This window comes from Salvia hispanica, chromosome 5 (assembly GCF_023119035.1).
Source record: "Salvia hispanica cultivar TCC Black 2014 chromosome 5, UniMelb_Shisp_WGS_1.0, whole genome shotgun sequence".
NCBI lineage: Eukaryota > Viridiplantae > Streptophyta > Magnoliopsida > Lamiales > Lamiaceae > Salvia > Salvia hispanica.
In genome coordinates, this window is record NC_062969.1 from 20,738,214 (window position 1) to 20,753,061 (window position 14,848).

A 14,848-nucleotide genomic window follows, 5' to 3' on the forward strand; every position below is an offset into this window, starting at 1 on the left:
CGGGAATCAATACCAAAAAAAATCATAAAGATCAGCCAAATTTCAGCAAAAGTGTCACCCCTTGTTTGTTTTTCTTTGACTTGCATCTTGCTAATATGTGTTTATGGCTTTGTCTTCTTGATTTTGTTGACCAAGGAGTATACCTTGATTGATCCACCTCAAGCACTTAAATCTTGGAATTGGATTTGTGAGTGTGAGTGAATCCACCTTTCTCACAATATTCTAAGCCTTTGTCGAGAGTTATTGGGGAGTGATTTGAGGGGGGTTTGGGACATCAAGGTTGAGTTCATCTTCTTAAATTCTACTTTCTTTTATTACTAACCTCTAGGACTAGTTCCTAGTGTTTGTTTGATTTGTAGGTACTTACTCTATGCCTCCTCGCACCCGGTCCAACAAAATGGCGGGGACAAGTGCGGAAGGGGAGGAAACAAGCATGACTCACCCTATACCCGATGGGGACCTTGTGAGCATGATGGCCCGCATGATGAAGGAATTCAAACAAGAGATGATGATCCAAATGGATGTGCGAGCAAAAGAATCCATTGCTCAATCAAAAGAATCCGAAGCCCGCATGCTTGCCGCCCAAAACACTTTATTTGAGGAGTTCAACACCTTGAAGGGAGGCCGCACATCTAGGACTCCTACTTCTAGGGGTAACAATCTACCTAATGTTGCCCCGGAGGAGATGATGGAAGAAGTGGTGTATGAGGGATGGCAAAGGGGGAATGATAGAAATAGAGTCAATCACATGGAGAATGATCGGTTTGGGGGAAGAAATGGTGCCCGTGGCCGTTTTAAAGGTGACTATGAATCAAGGTACCATGGAGATGGGCTTGATAGAGGATATAGTGGGAAAAGAGCTCCCAAGTCTCATGGAGAGTGGTATTCTAGGAGGGTGAGAGATCAAGTTAGCCATAAGGGGTTTGAGAGGCCAATTGAAGAAGAAGTCTCATATAGAGCTCGATTGAGGCCTACCTACCCACATGGTGGTGTTGACACAAACCAAAGAGGTAACTCATCAAGTAATTTGGCTACACCCTCTTCTTTCCATTTATCACATAAGTCTCTTGATGTATATGGAAATGTCTCCTCTTCGAAGAGCTTAATCCAAATTAGTAGAAAAAAAGAACGAGAGAGAGAGAAAAGGCTTGAGAGTGAATGTGAGTCTAAAAAGCCAAGAGAGCGTGATAAAAGACAAGAGTGTGAGGTGCAAAAGTCAAGAGAGAGTGGTGGGGGTGAGAGAAAAGAAAAATATCAAATGAGAGAAAAACCACAAGCACAAGTGAGTAAAGGGTGCTTGTTAGATTCTAAGGTCAACCTTGGGTGGGCACCAAATGATCCTTTGCCTCTTGCCCTTGGTGAGGAAACTAAACCCTTACCCACTAACACTTCTTCTATGTCTTTTTGTGTTCATGAATTTGTAGGAAATTTAATTGAAGGCATGGAAGTGAGGCATCATGTTGTACATGGCTTGGAAACTACTCACCCGGAGAAGGAACAAGAGGAACGAGGGCAAGTGGATGAACTCCTTGCCCAAGGTTCAAGTGCACTATCCTTATCTCCTTGTGATGTTTCATTGAATGAGATTATATTAGAGAAACCCCTTTGTGTTGATAAATTTGTTATTGATGTCTTGTGTAAAAAGTGGTCTCATGAGCTTGAAACTTTGAATGCTAAATCTACCTTTGCACCATATATTGATCCTTTCTTGGTAAAATCAAGCATTGAGAGACATGACATTTCTCTTGTGGCTTCTACCTTGAATGTTGGAGTGACTTCCTTGTATGCTAAGATGCCTAAGCTTTCATTTGTTGGTAATTTTGAGCTTCATGTGTATGTGGGTGAGGATAGTAAGACCAAGAAGAGTAACGTGGATAATGACTTTAGAACTTGGTGTTTGCTATGTCTTCATTGCAAAGTGGTTAAACCCTTCAATGGGATTGGAGTGTTCTATGGCCGTTTTGTGAAGGATTTTTCCACTCATATGTCTCTTGTGGATGGTGTTGTGATTAATGACATAAAATTGCATCGTTCTCATGTTTGTGATATTATTTTAAAATTGTTGGAGCATTTGTGTGGGGGTAATTTGGAAACATTTCTCTTGATACTTGATGTTGCTTCTCATAAGTTCCCCATGCATGATGTTGTTCTTACTCTACATGTTGTGCATGAAGGTATATGGATGCATTGCTCATATATTTTTGATCATTTCTTGAAATTGTTGGGACAATTGAGTGAGATCCCTTGTAATAAACTTGGTTTGTTGGTTGAGACACTTTCTTGCAAACTTAATGTGAATTATCATAAACCTCCTCTATATCCTGACCTAGAGTTTGTCAATTTATGGAAGAGAACTTCTTATTTGAGCAAGAATGGTGTGTTAATGATTGAAAATGATTGTTCGTTGCATGAGCGTGAGAATAAGATTTTTGTGCTTAGGCCTCTCTTGATAACTTTCCATTTTGCACCATATGAGGACCCTTTCTTGTATATGCCTTGTCTTGATGAGAATGCCAAATCTTTTGTGAAGATGTTGAAGGACATGGGTATAGATAATGTGGAAATGTTTGAGGCAAAAAGAGTCAAATTGTGTGAAGCTTGTGTCTGGCATAATACTTGTTTTCATTGCATGACAATCAAGCCGTTTAGTGGGGTTGGTATCTTTTATTGTCATTTTGTCAAAGACTATGCATCACATGGTTTTGTTTGGGACTTCAATGTAAAAGATTGCCTGGGTATTTGTTTCAACATAGCTTATGTATTAGTTTTGAGCTTGTTAGAGTGTGTCCACCGTCGTGGTATGGTGACTTCTATTAGAGTAGTTAGTGGTCTTAATCTCAATCATCCTACATGGATATTTGATTTGATCTCGTGCTATTTTATAGGTGTACGGAATCCGGATTTGAGGGCAAATCCTTTCCAAGAAGGGGAGAATGATATGACCACGGGTGCTCGACGTCAAGGGTCCTCCCTTCGGCGTGAACCATGGGTTGATTGGGGCCCAAGGATGAAAGAGAAGACATGCCAAGGATCCAATAAAGCTAGAGGGCCTCCCGAGGGTGCAAGGAATAGAGAAGGCTCGGATTTGAGGACAAATCCTTTCCAAGAAGGGGAGGATGATACGATCATGGAGGCCGTGCGTCAAGGATTTCAGCTACAGCTGGATTCAACCGAAAACCGTCCTATATAGATGATATCCGAAAGCTATGAAACTGCCACCATTGTCTTCGTCTTGGAAACGGCTTCGCGTGGGTATCTTGCACATCCCAATCGGAGTCCGAATGAGGGAGTTATGGCGGTTTTACGGAAGTCGCGCAGAGAAGGCCGGGAGCTTCGGGAAAAACGCCCGGCCGGGCGTTTTTTACTGTGCAAAACGCCCGGGGACAGGGAAAACGCCCGGGCCGGGCATTTTGGCATGTGAAAAACGCCCGACCGGGCGATTATGCCGATTTTTAGATTTTGTGGGCCAACTTTCTATTTTTGGACCCATAGTATAAATACCTCTTGATGTCATTTCTTTTCCTTAGATTTTGATGAAATTAGATGCTTGAGAGCTTTGTTTCCTCTTGGAGAGGGTTTCTATCCAATTCCTAGATTTAGGTTGCTTGAATCCATCAATTGCTAGTTCAAGCATGGGATTTCCATCAATTGCTAGTTCAAGCATGGATCAAGTAGAGGTATGCTTTGAGGTTTGTGGTTCCCTTGAAGATCTAGCCATGGATGCATGTTAGTTATGTTGTAAGTGTCTTAGCTTGCTTCATCAATGACTATGTATCCCAATTTCCACCCTATCCAATGTTATTTCCTTCTTTGTTCATCTTAGTTTCCTTATTTCTTGTTGGGTTGCCATTATTGATACAATAGAAAATCTACTTCACAAAAATATTAGATCAATCACCTACAAATTGGGTAAATCCTTGGGAAATGGATCACAAAATACATGGATCCCCCAGTCCTTAACACCGCCACCGGTGTCTTAACCGCCATTCCGGTTATTGTTGGCTCCATGCTTTCGCCGGTGCTTGGATTCATTCTGAATACAGCGGTGACGTTATTCATCAGGATTAATATTTGATGAGTTCTCATCGGTGATATACTCTTCTAATTGTAGTAATCAATTTGAATAAGCACCAAGTATGCAGCTATATGTTGTTGTATGTATGTGTGTGTTGGATGAGCTAGTAATATGTATCAGAAGCAAGCATTCATTATGAATGCCTAAATGAGTAATATATATTGTTAAATTTGATCGAGCTTGTTTTAATTTGTACACGTATTTATATATTATGGGGAAGATTTGTTATGGAGGTTACATGCTTGTTCATTTATTTAATATTGCTCTTTTTTTTCTACTTAAGTTTTTACTTTGTTAGTTGGTATTGTTGCAAAGTTGCAGAACCTTTCACAATGAATCTTCATTACAATTTGTTATTCTGATACGTACGTTACATCCAAGATATTACTATCTATATAATTTATATTCTTTGAATTGAAACAAATTAGAATTCCACTTTCTACAACATTTAAATGATAAAACATTTTTCGAAACAAGTAAATTAAAATGCTTTTTGTCTTTATTTTCGGTTATTCTTTGATGTGGTAAAATAGTTTCATCCTAATTTTTCTTAAAAACATATCTTTGGTCTTGATATTTTTGATTAATTTGATGCTTACTCTTATGAAGCAGCGAAATACTTTAGTACATAATGAATTGTCCATCTTTTTTGCAAGACAGGTGAAGTGGTTCTACAATCAATTCCTATCTTCATCAATTCTGAGAGAGTCCAATTCTAATATCTTCGGTGGTTAGGTCAGAGAGTATATGATTTTATTTCAGTTTAGTGTTCTTTTATTAATTTTTTAATTATTTGGGATTTTTTTTTTTTTTTTGTTATTTCCTTATTGACATTGAGCCAAATCCTTTGTATATTAATCATGATTTATTCCATCGGGTCCCAATTAATTATAGTTGACTCGTGCTAGTTTTGTAAAGTTGTTTGACTTTGTTAAGAAAAGTGAGAGAGAGTTAATGGAATGTGGTCCTACTTTTGTATATTAGTATTATATTACTTCATTCGTTTCATAAAAATAGAAACTTTGAAAATGACACGGGTTTTTAATGCAAATTAGTAAAGTAAGAAAAGAGGATAAAAAATATGTAAAGTAAGAGAGAGAGAAAGAAAGTACTGAAATTAGTGTTAATGGATTGTGAGGTTCATATCCTAAAATGGAGAGTGTCTTTTTTAGGTGCGGACTAAAGGAAAGAATTTCTATTTTTAGAAAACGGAGGGAGTACTAATTATGAGTGAAATGATTTTTTTTCTTATGGAGTTCACTTACCAAAAATAAGAAAGGTAAAATAAGACAACTAATAGAGATTAGATGAAAATCACAAAATTAATTGAGGCTAGAGAAAAATTGTAACATCCCGACTTTTTCTATCTCTTTTAGTCATTTTTGAAAGGAGGTGAGTTTGAGCTGAATTTTTTTTCTTTAGTTACTACTCTTGATTTAAGGAGTATTGGAAGGTACTGTCAATCAAGAGGAGTTCAAATTTCGCATTCTACACAGAATAACAACGAAGAATTTCTTTAGTTTTTATTTTGGCCAGTCGTTTTTATTGTGAGCCCGAATCATAAATTTCCTTCTTGAGCCCAATATTTCTTCGGCTTAATATCCAGCCTTTACCTTTCATGAATCTGCACCATTAAAACCAAGGGTTCCACAATTAATTTCGTTATTAAATCCGATTTATGGTGAATTATTGCCATTTATCCTAAGTTTAATTATCCAATTAATTATCATTTATCACCATGAATTTCATTTAATCCCCACTACATGCAATTTATTCTAGAAATAAATTGCACATTTTCTCTAGTGATTATACACGGTTCATACAAAATTACAAATAGATTCATTCTCCAAATCTGTTTCAGCACTCATTCCTCTAACTGTAATTGTGACAGTTCAATCCCATTCAATTAGAATTAATCCAATTCAATTGAAATTAACATCATTTAATTACACAATAATTCCTCATTACCTTCACAATTAATCCCACACTAAACTTCCAACTTTTGCCAACGTTTGCCAACGGTATATACACTCATTTTCACCCCAACTTTTGAGGGAAAAAAAAATCAGAAACGAGAGAACAAAGAGTTGGTGTGAGGAGCTAAACTACACCAAGGAGTTAGAAGCTTCAATCCAACGAGAGACTAATCATTCTGAAATCGATAAGGAAGGAGTGGATTTATCTCCGCTGGCCGACCTCGACACAACTGCGGATTACTGGGCAGCAGGAGCGGAGGACGGGGCTGCTGGAGACGACCTGTGACAGTAGCGGCGCTGCGTAGGCTCGAAGAGGCGCGTCTTCTGTACACCAACGACGGCCACGCTGTGATCGACCGAGAGGCAGCAGCGCGAACTGCTCGGTGCCCAGCAGCAGCGGTGGGTTTCAGTGGCAGCGAGTTGGACGTGCAGACAGCAGCCGCATCGCAACCTCCACCCTCCGAGGGTGAGCGGCTGACGGAGATGACGCCAACTGCACCGTGACAACAGCGGTGCTGCATTCTGACCGAGGGCGAGCAGCAGCCTGGAGCGGTGAGGGACTGGTCTCGATGCAGTAACAGGAGCGAATGGTGGGGCACCGAACAGCATCCAGATTTTGAGCAGGTGACGACGAAGGCGCTGACGGGCTGGAGTCGCTGGCTCAAGATGAGCAGCGACGAGGCGGAGGGCGTGAGGTAGTAGAGGAAAACGAAGGTCATGGTAATTACTCGTGTTGATTTCTCTGAAATTGGGAATAATATAGGAGAATGATAGGAAAAACAAGAAAAGTTGAGAAGAGAGAAGGGAGTTGCGCGGTGGAGGGATATCTAAATTGATTATAGGAAATAGACGTGGAGTCTTAGATTTAAATATGGTTTATGTTACAAGCATGTTTCACGAGAAAATATATATTATGTTTGGCCATGTTTTATTTTATAGAATGCCTATCTCAAGTGGATTTTTCAATTGAATTTGGGTCCAAGAAGAGTCGCAAACTCGCGACTCTACTCGGACCAGTGTACACAACATGTAGATCGGGTGACATCTTTCGAGTTGGCCGGTCTAGTGACTTTAAATGTGACCACATTCTCTGTCATGTATAGTTCAGATATGGAATGATATTGATGTTGAGGATTGACTGGCCAGTTGCCTTTTACGATTAAATGTTTTAGTGTACTCGGGCTCTTTCAAAGTTAAAATCCTGATGTCACTCAATGAGAGCTTGACATGATATTTTTTTATGAAACCACCGCGCTGTATATGTTTTAAAAATATGCATGTTGAACAGTGATGACGATGGGGGTGTCGAGCAGAGATGGCGAATTTCCTTTGATAGTATTTGGATGCATCATGTGTCCATACATGATGGCATTCGCTTTTGAATGCTCTACTAAAATAGTTTTTTCTATTGAGATCACATATTATTGACCGAGTTTATGTACTTGTTGAGATGATACTCTGATTTTATTCAAGTTATGTATGTGATTTCAAGCCAAGTCCAATTATTCCTTTGTTTTCCTCCTTCCTCGCTTCGTTAATCCCCCACTAGTCGGGATAAACCGCTCTTTATATCCCTAGAAATGGCGGGCGTAACAAAAATAGTCTTGTTTTTCTATTTTGGTATGTCCCACAAAATAGTCCTCCATTTTTAGTAAGTTTTTTTTCTTTTATGAGGTGAGTCTCATTCTCCAGTAATAACACTTCAACCACTTTTTATTTCTATCTCTTTCTTTATCAATTTGGCAATAAAACTCGTATCGTACTCAAAGTCTTTATTTTTATAGGACGAATGTAGTATAAAAATTTTATATTCCCTCCATCCTTGAAAAGATCCTTTATCATTTGGTTGGACACGGGGTCTAATATATAATTGGAAAAGAAATAGAGATAGATAAATGGTAGTTTAGTGGAGACTGGACTCCACATCATTAGTATTGTAGTAATGGTATACGTTGTAAATAAAATTATGTGTAACTGTAATGTATTGTTTAACTATTCCAAAATCAGAAAGTTCATACTTTTTAAAATAGATAAATGAGAAGATAGTTCGTATTTTTCAGAAATGGATAAGTATTACATTAGTAAGTATTATTAGAAGATTACTTTAACTCTTTAAGCATGATACTAGTAGTGGGATTGCTAAGTCCCAACCGTGATCCTCTCTTCATTCCCATTATCTAAAATAAAATTAAAAAAAACACTTGAAAATGACGCATCAATGTAACTCCATCTCTAAAGTCTAAAGATGCGAAAATCATTTTGTAACATAGCAAGAGCGCAAACAAGTTTGGAAACACAAGGTCGAATTCGGCAACCACCAAAAAGATATTTTCTCCTTTCCGTACATATATAGATTATTTTTGAAATGTTATGACTTTTAAATGGCAGTTAGTAAAATAAGAATGAAATAGAAAGAAAAAGAGATTGGAGTTTGTAAGTAAAAACAATTATAAAATAAATATTTTTATTTTTGTAGAATGGATCAAAATAGAAAAATTAGTCTATTTTTATGAAATAGACGGAGTCCATACATTATACATCCTCAATTGGGCCAAGGAATATCAATAGCGGATGATTAAAAACAAAGGAAGAAGGAAATAACAATAACAAAGAATAGTGAGACCGACATATACACACTGTCAAAAAGTATGTCAGATTCATAGATGGCCGAGAAAACTGTGTAGTAATTTTTGTTCATTAGCGGCTTCGATTTGTTTATCGTCCAAGTTAGGTCTTTAATTTGTTATGATTTCTTTCGTAAAATTTTATTTTGAGTCGTGCTTTGCATCTAAACAAAGTAAATAATACTATCTCAACTTTTATCATTTATATCTCTCTGTTAAAGATAAAGTTCCCCAACAAACGAATTCGCGTCGAAGGTCGCGGGAGCTTTGCCCGTTGATCACTCCGGCGTCGAAATCTAGGGTTTTGTGCGTTGTGCACAAGAGAAAGAAAAGCTGCGCGTAAAATATTTTATTTCTTGAGAGTGAGGAAATAAAATACACACGTATTTATATCTAAGGATCCTAGGGTTGATTCGACCTACGATCCGGAAAAGAATCAACTAAGAAAACCCGGAAAAGAGCTTAACGTTCACTCAACGAATAATTAATTAAAAATACTATAATTAAAGAAATTACAATAAAATAAAAGACTCAATGAAATAAAGTTGCCTCGCTAATGAGGCACAAAATCTGCATAGCGACACGGCCGCTTAGACTGCCGCTGCGAAGTCCTCTCGCGCCTCGGTGGCTCTGCCGGCGTCTGGTCCTCCGGTACGTTTGTATCCACGTCAATATCTTCTCCCTGCTGCTGATCCGTCTCCTTTAGCCTTGCTGAGGGTTGACCCGTAACAACTTCCCCCCTTCCCCCTTAGAATTCTCCTTGTCCTCAAGGAGGAATGGAAAACGCATCTTCACCAACTCAGCTGGCTCCCATGTCGGAGACTCCCCCGAATCGCCAGACCACTCCAACTGCATCTCCTCCACCGCAGACCCATTCTGCCACACCATGCGGCGGTCCAAAATTCGAAAGCTCTGGGAAAGTTTCCCAGGCCGTGTTCTCCACAAACGGTTTTAAAAGACACACATGGAACACATTGTGAACTCTACTCCCCTCCGGCAACATCAAACGATAGGCTAGCTGCCCAATCCTTTCCAACACCTCAAATGGCCCATAGAAACGCCGCAACAGCTTTGACGATAGAGGTTTTGCCACCGAATATTGTCTATACTGCTTCAACTTAAGGAGAACCCGGTCCCCCACTTTGAACTCCAAATCCCGGCGGTGTTTGTTCGCCAATTTCTGCATACGCTGCTGCGCTTTCTCAAATTCCTGCGCAACCACACAATGGTGTCACCCCTCTGGCGAATCAGTGACGCGACATTCGGAGGAGTCGACGCCGATGGCGGAGCAGCAATAGGGGGGTGGATGGCGGCCATACAGAGCCTCAAACGGCGACGTCCCGAGCCCTTCATGATGAAAATAGTCCAGGGCGAGCTCCGCCCATGGCAAAAAGTTTACCCATTTCGTCGGTCATTCTGCTGTAAAGGCACGCAAATATTGTTCGAGCGCCCTGTTTCGAACCTCTGTCTGCCCGTCTGATTGAGGGTGATAAGCAGTTGAGAAGTGGAGCTTGGTTCCACTCAAACGTAACATCTCCTCCCATACATCATTCAAGAAAACCGGGTTCCTATCCGAGACCAACGTCTTGGGAAATCCATGATGCTTCACCACCGTATCGATGAACAGGTTCGCGATCTTCAAAGCATTGTAGCGAACCAGTAATAAGGAGAAGTGAGCATACTTCGAAAGGCGGTCAACCACCACCATGATGCCAATATGACCCCGGGAGACTGGAAGTCCAATAAAGAAGTCCATCGAAACGTCTTCTCATACCTGCGACGGAATAGGTAACGACTGTAGCAAACCCGCCGGTCTTTGAGCTGAGTATTTGGTCGTCTGACACTCAAAGCACGCTTCGATGAATTTCTTTACATCCTTTCTCATACCCTTCCAATAAAAAGATGATGCCAACCTCTTGAATGTTCTATCCACACCCGGATGACCCGCTGCCGGTGCTGCGTGATGTCCAGGTAATAGCGCTGCCTTAGCCTCCAAACCTCGACTCACATAGACACTGCGATTGAAATAAATCAACCCATCCACCAGGGACACCGCCGGATCAGCCGTGTCGTGCTGCAGCGACGTCTGCAACTCCAGTAAATCCGGCGTGGTCTGCGTCTCGCGCCTCAAAATATCCCAAATGTCGGCAATCGGGTGGCTGATAGCCATTTACAACTCCTCAGCCGGAGCCTCCGAGCCATCCGCCACCGCAAGGTTCAAATCCTTGTCCCCGTCTTCCACCTCAGCATCACGTCGGGACAGCGCATCCGCAACCTTATTAGAGGCCCCGATTTTGTACTCAATGCAAAACTTATAGCCCCTTAACTTCCGAGCATAAAACTGTTGGTCCGGCGTTTGAATAATCTGCTGCAGCAACTCCTTCAGACTCTTTTGGTCGCTGCGAATAACAAATTCCCGCCCCAACAAATACCTCCGCCATTTTTGTACCGCCTCCATGATGGCGTACAACTCCTTATGGTAAGTTGACGCCACCCTGTGTCGAGGACCCAGCTTCTTGCTAAAGAACGCCAAAAGGTGCCCATCCTGCAACAACACCGCGCCAATCCCAAAATCCGATGCATCCGTCTCTAGGTAAAATGGGCGTTCGAAGTTCGGGAGGCGAAGGGCAGGAGGCGATGACATTTCCTGCTTTAGAGATTCGAAGCTCTCGGCTGCTGCAGGAGACCAAACGAAGATGTCCTTCTTTAACAACTCTGTTAGCGGCCCTGAGATGGAAGCGTAATGCTTGACAAACCGAGGGTAGTATCCCGTCAACCCAAAAAAACTCCGTAATTGCTTAACCGTCTTCGGCACTGGCCATGCCAACATTGCCTCAATCTTGGCCGAGTCGGCCTTCAAGTTGTCGGCCGATATCAAGTGGCCCAGGTACTCCACGTAGTACAAGGGAACGTGCATTTTGACAGCTTAACATAAAAACTGTGGGTCTTCAAGATAGTCAGGACTTCCAGATTGCCGCTGCTCACGGTTCTGCCAGTGTTTGCGCTGAAAACCAGATGCTGCGGCGGGTCTTTCCACACAGCTATCGTACTCGATTGCCAACGCCATAGCCGCTGCAACAGAGCGCGGATTCTGATGCTTAACCTGATTTTTAACAGGCTGTTGTAGGCCCTCCACGTAAATGGGCAGCAGTATGTATTCCGGCACGCCACGAACCCGGTTGAGCATTGTCTCAAAACTCGTATGATATTCTGCAAGGGCACCAGTCTGAAAAAGTTTTGCAATCAACCCAATGAATTTCTGAAAATACTGTGGGTCAAAACGCCGACGCACATCCTCAATGAAATCCGACCAACGCGCGGTAATTGAATACCCATTCCTACGCCGGGGGGTCAAACAGCATTACCACATAGTGAAGCATGTGCTCTTCCGGCATCAACAGGTGCTTGAAGTAATATTGGACCTTCGAAATCCAATTGGGCACCTCCGACCCGTCAAACCGCGGTTGCTGCATTTTAAACTGTCACGAATGTTCAAATTGTTGCCCATAATATTGTCGTGTAGCCAGATTATCCCAACTGGTCGGCTGGCGAGCGATCGGACCATCAAACCTCGGTTCCGAGGGGTCCCACGTCGACGCCCACCCCGTCTGTTGCCCATCCAAGTTGCCCTACCCAAATTAGGGTTAGGGTTTGGTTGCGTGGCCCGATAAGGGTCCGAGTACGTGTTGCCCCATGTCTACAAGGGTTGCTGCAAAGAACCCTACTCCCTCCGGCCCACGATTCTTCCATTATAGGTCAAGAAGGACCGGTAGCCTGAGTGTAGACCGGTAACTGCTGCAGTACACCCGACGGCGGATCCGGATTAGGTAATAGGGGTGGTACCATTTTTGGCATGCCACGATCGGTCGCGTCCAGACGTGCTTCCATACGTGCTAGCGACGCCAACACATGCTCTATCGCCAACGCTCCGGCGTCCAAGGGTTTGGTGACCGTCGGTAGTGGCTCTAGACCGCGAATTGTTGGCGGTTCAGAATGTCGTGATCCCGACTGCGTCATGGTAAGTGAGTTCAAGAGTGAAAGCACCACTTGTTAAGGATAAAGTTCCCCAACAAACGAATTCGCATCGAACGTCGCGGGAGGTTTGCCCGTCAATCACTCCGACGTTGAAATCTAGGGTTTTGTCCGTTGTGCACAAGAGAAAGAAAAGCTGCGTGTAAAATATTTTATTTCTTGAGAGTGAGGAAATAAAATACACACGTATTTATATCTAAGGAGCCTAGGGTTGATTCGACCTACGATCCGGGAAAGAATCAACTAAGAAAACCCGGAAAGGAGCTTAATGTTCACTCTGTTGGGACTACCGCAGCGGAAGACACGGAAACCAAACAGGTCCTAGACGGATCTATTTAGGTGATTATGCATTCGACTCCAATTTAATACAATAAACATAGATCTATAGATATAACATCAAATAAACACATAATCTTGCATATTCGATGTAGATACGATTGTTACCTCATCTTGATCCATTATAGGATTGACGTTGCTAGCTGCACCACCCGGAGATCCCTGGTTTATCGACCACGAATCTTCCGTACTATTCCCTTGTCCTTGATTCTCCATCCGTGTGGGCGGATCTTAGATAATCAATTAAATAACTTTGAATGGATCTAGGGAAACCCAATACAAACACCAAATTGTCTAGATCTAATCCTATGAATTAGGATAGATCAAGAACAATAATCAAAACCCTAATTCTCCCACGTGCTAGGCACGAAAATTGAGACCAAGTGAGAGAGAAGAGGAGGCGCCGATTTGCCTCCTAGGGTTAGGGTTTTGTGTTGTCTTGGATTGTGTGTTGGGGTTTCCATTTCATTCATTATTTATAGTGGACCTTATTGGGCTAGTAAGGGGATCCATGGAATGACTTAAGTGTTGGGCTCACCCATTAGATAATTAACTAATTAAATCAAATGACCCATGATTTAATATATTATCAATGGAATATTATTTTGTTCCACTAAAGAATAATATTGCACTCCCACTTTAATCACCAAATTACAAATAACTTGGGTCCATTTTATTTTATAATATTTCCCGCGTTTAAGATTATCTTGATCCGTCAATTTAATTCTTTTGTCTGCTATGTGACTAGAATTAAATTAATTCTCCAAAGAGTTTTTCTAGTTTGAATCTTTATTTATTATTCGTGGAATAAATTCCAACTGCGCAGTTTTCTGAATAATAAATTCCTTTTTCAAACACCTCTTGGGGATCACCCCTTAGGGATTTAATCATACCACACTGGGCACGTGAATTCTATGAAATAATATTCCAATACCTTCATGTTATTCAACTACTACCACCCAAGATATCATGAACTTGAGTTACGTACAAACTCTCACATATTGGTAAGTCAAAGTGGCGTTTGAATGAATAAACAATATTGATATTAATATCGTAGACTAGAAAATACTAAACTTTCTGAAATATATTCTTTCAGTAGATAGCAATAAAGAATACATTTCGGATTAGATCCTTTCAGTGCTTTACCACACCGGTGTTACTAATCTCTTCTTAGGTAAGAGAGAATTATCACAAACACCGCAACCGTACCAATAGGTAGCCAAAGCCTATCTAGGTTGTGAATACGTTTTTCTTCTTACTAGATCTGGCCAAGTCCCCTACTGGAAAACTCATGAGGAGATTTATCGAATTTTCCTACTTGACCTTCTTAGTAAAAAGCCTTAGACTTGTTTATTATATTTCAATAATAAACCATTATATTATATTATTTATTCTCATAAATAGGTAAACAAGTGGACGTGGCGTTTCTCGTATACATGCACAAGCTGACTGTACAAAGGCATGTACGCTCGAAGCATCTTTTAGTATACAAACCCCAACACACTCAACGAATAATTAATTACAAATAATATAATTAAAGCAATTACAATAAAATAAAAGACTCAAGGAAATAAAGTTGCCTCGCTAACGAGGCACAAAATCTGCATAGCGCGACGGTCGCTTAGACTGCCGCTGCGAAGTCCTCTCGCGCCTCGGTGGCTCTGCCGGCGTCTGGTCCTCCGGCACGTTTGTATCAACGTCAATCTCTTCTCCCTGCTGCTGATCGACGTCCTTTAGCATTGCTAAGGGTTGACCCGTAACATTCTCTCTCTTACTTTACCAACTATACATTAAAACCTATGTTG

General features: G+C 41.2%; 1 protein-coding gene across 1 annotated transcript; it reads left to right on the forward strand.

Moving 5' to 3' along the window:
• Nucleotides 1-397: 397 nt before the first annotated feature.
• Nucleotides 398-4,411, forward strand: LOC125189602. Its single transcript, XM_048086863.1, has 4 exons — nucleotides 398-1,010; nucleotides 1,425-2,735; nucleotides 2,886-3,059; nucleotides 4,374-4,411. The coding sequence occupies exons 1-4, from the start codon at nucleotides 398-400 to the stop codon at nucleotides 4,409-4,411; spliced, it is 2,136 nt and encodes a 711-aa protein (XP_047942820.1).
• Nucleotides 4,412-14,848: the final 10,437 nt, after the last annotated feature.

Coding starts and splice junctions, on each gene's coding strand:
- LOC125189602 (XM_048086863.1), top strand. CDS start 398: ATGGCGGGGACAAGTGCGGAAGGGGAGGAAACAAGCATGACTCACCCT. Junction 2,736..2,885: donor CAATGTAAAAGATTGCCTGG/GTATTTGTTTCA, acceptor GCTATTTTATAG/GTGTACGGAATCCGGATTTG. Junction 3,060..4,373: donor AGCTAGAGGGCCTCCCGAGG/GTGCAAGGAATA, acceptor TTACTTTGTTAG/TTGGTATTGTTGCAAAGTTG.